Source organism: Octopus bimaculoides, chromosome 16 (assembly GCF_001194135.2).
Source record: "Octopus bimaculoides isolate UCB-OBI-ISO-001 chromosome 16, ASM119413v2, whole genome shotgun sequence".
Classification (NCBI taxonomy): domain Eukaryota; kingdom Metazoa; phylum Mollusca; class Cephalopoda; order Octopoda; family Octopodidae; genus Octopus; species Octopus bimaculoides.
Window position 1 is genome coordinate 22,134,915 of NC_068996.1, and position 5,651 is coordinate 22,140,565.

Below are 5,651 nucleotides of genomic sequence, written 5' to 3' on the forward strand. Positions count from 1 at the left end.
TCCATACCAGCGCAATCGTCTCTCTTGCACACCACAACTGATGTTTCTAATGTTCAGCTTTTCTCTCAAGATACTTACACTCTGACGGGTATTCACATTGACATTACACATCCAACAGAGCATACTGGCTTCATTCCTTGCGAGCTTACGTATGTCCTCAGCAGTTACAGCCCATGTTTCACTGCCATGTAGCATGGCTGTTCGTACGCATGCGTTATACAGTCTGCCTTTTACTCTGAGTGAGAGTCCCTTTGTCGCCAGCAGGGGTAAGAGCTCTCTAAACTTTGCCCAGGCTATTCTTATTCTAGCAGCTACACTTTCAGCGCAAACTTAATGCCATGAGAATATAGAAGACAGGGTCAGAGCAGTATAGGTTTTTTGTTGTAGGGGAGCAACATGACAAATCCCAAAATTGTCATTGCCAAGCAAACTTGTTAACAACACACCCATGTCTGCTCCCCCTATATATATATATATATATAGGATGGTTTAACATAATGTAAAGGTGAAAAGGTGTTTTGCTAGCCAAGTAGGTATGCTTGCATTTGCATTAGAGGCATCAATATTTTTTACTTGTCAAGGAAGCCTCTACATTGTTGATCTACCTGTTAGAAAAAGCAAAGAAGTATTCTTCAGATCACACCCTGCCATCATAAATAAATTTAGGCAGCACTCTCATGATTAAACGTGATCAAGGCTAACCTTGATCACGTTTAATCATGAGAGTGCTGCCTAGGCTAACCCTGAGCTGAACAGTTCTTAGGTTATTTTGTGAGTTTGCGTGTTCTTGAAAGATGTCCTTGTGAAGCATTGTATTACTGGTACCTACATAATGCCTAGGTTGGTCAAGCTGAGTAGGATTAAAAGCATTTGTGATTGAGCACATCACTTCCAGTACACTAAGAAAGTACAAAATGCTGATCCTTTAGCAAGTAGAGACAATTGTAATATGGGTTAATGATGGCCCTAAATTTAATAACAGAAACTGAAACTGGTATAAGTGTATTCATATTAAAGAACTTGTGCTTACAAGGATGGTTATGTGGAGACAAAGATTGCTTGTCACCTTGGCCAGGTCTACTTTTGGCCTCCAGCCACCCTATGTTTCAAGACTGAAATTAAGCAATAGGAACTATATGGAAGCCTATCATTATGTGTGTATTGTTCATATTATGAGCAGCCTTTGACTTTCCCTATTCAAATGGTCTTTAACCCAATATTTACGTGCCATAAAGTTTTTCATATATATATATATATTTATATATAAATAAAGTGTGTGTGTGAATGTTCTGCATTTTCACATGAGACCATCTGAGCAGAAAATATGATGTCCATGTTTACATTCATTGTCAATGTATTCTGCACTTTGGAATAACTTAGAACTCTGGAATGAAAAAAAATCCCTCACATGAGAAACAAGTAAGGGTTGATGACAGGAAAGGCATCTGGCCATAATAATGTTTTATATAAATATCAGTCCAAACTATACTAGCATGGGCGGGGTAAGAAGTGGAGGAAAATACATTAAACAGCCTCCGATAACATTATTATGTATCCATTATTAATCATTATAGATATATATCTATTTCAGAATGACTCTCCTGAACCAGAACCAGGATTAGAACCAAGCTGCGTTGAAAAGGCTCGTAATTTATGGACTTGTAGTGATGTCGCTACTGGAATGTTCAGAGTGGAAATGCAGAATATTGTACCTTTTGGTATGTATTGAATTCTTATATATATATATATATATATATATAAAAACAAATAATAAATGAGTATATGCATATATACGTACAGGTATATATATATATCATCATCATCATCATCATCATCGTTTAACGTCCACTTTCCATGCTAGCATGGGTTGGACGATTTGACTGAGGACTGGTGAAACCAGATGGCTACACCAGGCTCCAATCTGATCAGGCAGAGTTTCTACAGCTGGATGCCCTTCCAAACGCCAACCACTCCGAGAGTGTAGTGTGTGCTTTTACGTGCCACCGGCATGAAGGCCACTCAGGCGGTACTGGCAACGGCCACGCTCAAAATGGTATATTTTATGTGCCACCCGCACAAGAGCCAGTCCAGGGGCACTGGCAACGATCTTGCTCGAAAGTCCTTACACATGCCATGGACACAAGTGCCAGAAAGGCGACACTGGACACAGGTGCCATCACGATTTCGCTTCCGCTTGCCCCAATAGGTCTTCGCAAGCTGAGTTTCATGTCCAATAGTACATGCTTCACCTGTACCGGTGCTACATTAATATATCTGTGCCAGTGCTGCATAAACACACCTTTGCCTGTGGCACGTAAGAAGCACCCAGCATACTCTGTTAAGTTGTTAGCGTTAGGAAGGGCATCCAGCTGTAGAAACCATACCACAACAGACAGTTGGAGTCTGGACAGCTCCCTACTAGCCAGTTCCATGTCAAACCGTTCAACCAATGCCAGCATGGAGAGCAGATGTTAAATGATGATAAACTCATTAGTATGTATTTCACAGTTGCTTGGATATAATCTTGTGGCACCTTTTTGTTCCCACCTCACACCCCTCAGAACAAGTATTGCAAGATGGATTCTTCAAGTTGAACTAACTGGCAGGAGAATGTGAGAAGGTTGGATTGGTTGGATAATATCTATAGTCTCAGTTGGTCGTGCTTGAGAATCCATCCAGAAGGTATAGCAGTTGCTTCTTTTGGGATGCTATGGTGGATGTAACTGAGGACTCTACCCCCAAGAACCCTCTCAGGAATGGTACGGGAAGATGGAAAGACAGATAACCTTGTAGTCTTAATGAAATTCTCAAGTCGATTGATTTACATCATATGTAACCACCACCATCATCATCATAGTTCTAACATTGACATTTCCATGCTTGTATGGATCGGTCAGAATTCACTGAAGCAGATTTGCTATGGCCAGATACTCTTGCTGTCACTAACCCTTACATGTTACCTAGTAAGGTAATATTTCCTTTTAGCCAGACATGTTTTCACGGGGTGGTTGGACACAAAGGACACTGCTTGTATTACGGTGACACAGATAACTGTTGGTCAATGTCAAGACAAGGTGATTACACACACACACACACACACACACACACACACACACACACACACACTCATATACAAAGGCACCTTTCAGTTTCCATCCACCAAGTCCACTCCCAAGGCTTTGGTAGCCTAGGGCTATAGTAAAATACAATTGCCATGGGTGTTATGCAGTAGGATTGAACCTATAACCATGTAGTTGGAAAGCAAACTCTGTAACTACATAGCCATCTCAGTCCATTTGAGTAGCTTCTGCAGTTTCTGTCAGTTTAATTTCATACAAGTCAGTGAAGAAACATGTGGCTGTTGACTTGTTGCAACTACCACCACCGAAGGAAACATTGATTGTGATCACCACATGGTGATGAATGACATGCAATTGAGTATAAATCAAATAGCCAATGCTATTAGCACATTGCATGAGATAGTTGAGAATATTCTGCACAATGAACTTGGTGAAGAACATTTCTGCTTAGTGGGTGCCACATCTTCTAACACCTAATTAAAAGCTCACCAGGTATATATATATATATATTGGTTTAAATAAGAGCTAAAATTTGATCCATTGTAAAGACTTTATTATAACCTATGATCATTTTGATGCAATATCCAGATCGATTCATGTATATTATAAAATATGGGATATAAATACAAAACTCACTTGTGAGTATTTTGGTACGTTTGATAACAGGTACAATATTTTTGCCAAATTTTGGTATAAATCTATAAATACATATATATATATATATATATATATATATATATATATATATATATATATATATATATATATGTACACGTTTTTAAAAGTTGAAATTATGTGATTATGATAGTGATGATGAATTTTGGTTCTATTTTTAGTTGAATGCAAAGGAAGATTTACAAGTGACAGCTTTTCTGCCGATTCAGAAGTGAAACTTGAAATATATTTAAGGTTAGTTGAGTTTATTTACATTTTTCAGTATTATTGTATGTCAGTTTGCCCCCCATAAATTAATAATATAGTTTTAATCATGTTTTTTTTTTATTTAGTTTATAACAATTTGTATGTTCTTTTTCTCAAAAATTTATAAATTCTCCCTCCTTCCCATCTCTTTTCTCTCTCTCTCTCTCTCTCTCTATCTATCTATCTATCTCTAAAATATCAAGCTGTTCTTACTGTTGGCACTGATCATACTTTATACAAAATTGTTTTATTCTTTCTCTCCTTCTTTCTCTCCTTCTTTCTTTCTTGCTCTCTATTTTTTTCCTGTATCTTTTGTATATGCCTGCTTTCAGTATCTTTTTGCCTAAGTGCCTTAGTCTTGCTTAAGCGCTTTTATCTTTCTCTTTGCTTGTCTCTCTGACTCCATCTACATTCCCTTATTTCATTCTTCCTCCCTCTCTCTATATCTCTTTGATAATTTCTATTTGTGTTATTTACTGAATGTTTTTAACTTCAAAGCTATCATCAATTCTTATCAGTGTTCTCTCTCTAATTAGTCATTATAGTCCACAGGTAATAAATAAATGGTCTTTAGTGCCAGCTACCTCTAATGTAATTAATTGAAAGTAAACTGTTATAGTATAGGACAGTCAGTACAGCATCCTTAATCCTTTAGGCAAATGAATAATAGTTACCAAACCTCTGTACTCCATCTTCTTAATTCTAGAGTATCTGAAGACATAAGCATGAGCTGTCTTAGCTTTTCTAGTTTGTGAAATCATTTACTTTTTTTTTTTTTTTTTTTTTTTTTTTTAACTTTTAAGATATAAATAATTGATCTATTTTAGTTTGTTTGACACCTTTCACTTGCAGGATCACTCTACATAAACATATAAAAGTTTAGATTGTTTGCTCTACATAAAGTAAACGATCTAAATTCTGAAATCTTGACTGTGATGAAAAGCAATTTATGTCAAAGACCTAGTCTTCAGTAATGTCAAGCTTTGTTTTAGGGAAGATATCAATTGCCATGATATCAGTTTCCACTCTTTACTTTTGAATATTCCCAGATTATCTGAAGTTTACCATCTCTATATGTCATTGGAACATTTCAAGACGCCATCCTGTGAATGATTTATAGCAATATTTTAAACCCTTGCTCTTAATTTGTGAAATTTATTCCTCTGGATCCTAGAATTTTTAACTTCTTCAGAAATACATTCTACTTAGCATCTCCTGAAATGTATGTTTCATTGTCTAAATATTGCATGTCACCATTCTTCAATGGAATTGTTAACTTTCAGGGAATATAAGAACCAAAACAATAAACAACCTCAGATTAAAATGAAAACATTCTTTAAATCGCAAGCACTTAAATGAATTTGTGTCTGTATGTATGTATTTTAGTAAATGTTTGTGTGTCATCATCATTTAACGTCTACTTTTCCATGCTTGCATGGAGCAGATGGAATTCATTGAGACAGATCTTCTCCAGTTGGATGCCCTTTTTATCACCTTCCCTCACCTGTTGCCAAGCAAGGTCATATTTTACACAGAAATTTGGTAACAAACATCCTCACTTGTATGTCAGTTGTACTCATTTACAACCATCACATGATATCAAGACAAGAATATACATACATACACACACACACGTGTATAATACATATA

The 5,651-nt window shown here is 36.5% G+C and overlaps 1 protein-coding gene across 1 annotated transcript in view; it reads left to right on the forward strand.

Moving 5' to 3' along the window:
- Positions 1–5,651, forward strand: part of LOC106871310 (trafficking protein particle complex subunit 11) — a 76,437-nt gene that overhangs the window by 31,578 nt on the left and 39,208 nt on the right. Inside the window, exons 17-18 of the mRNA XM_014917694.2 lie at positions 1,592–1,718; positions 3,917–3,989. Coding sequence (XP_014773180.1) covers positions 1,592–1,718; positions 3,917–3,989 — 200 coding nt within the window. The remainder of the gene's footprint in view (positions 1–1,591; positions 1,719–3,916; positions 3,990–5,651) is intronic.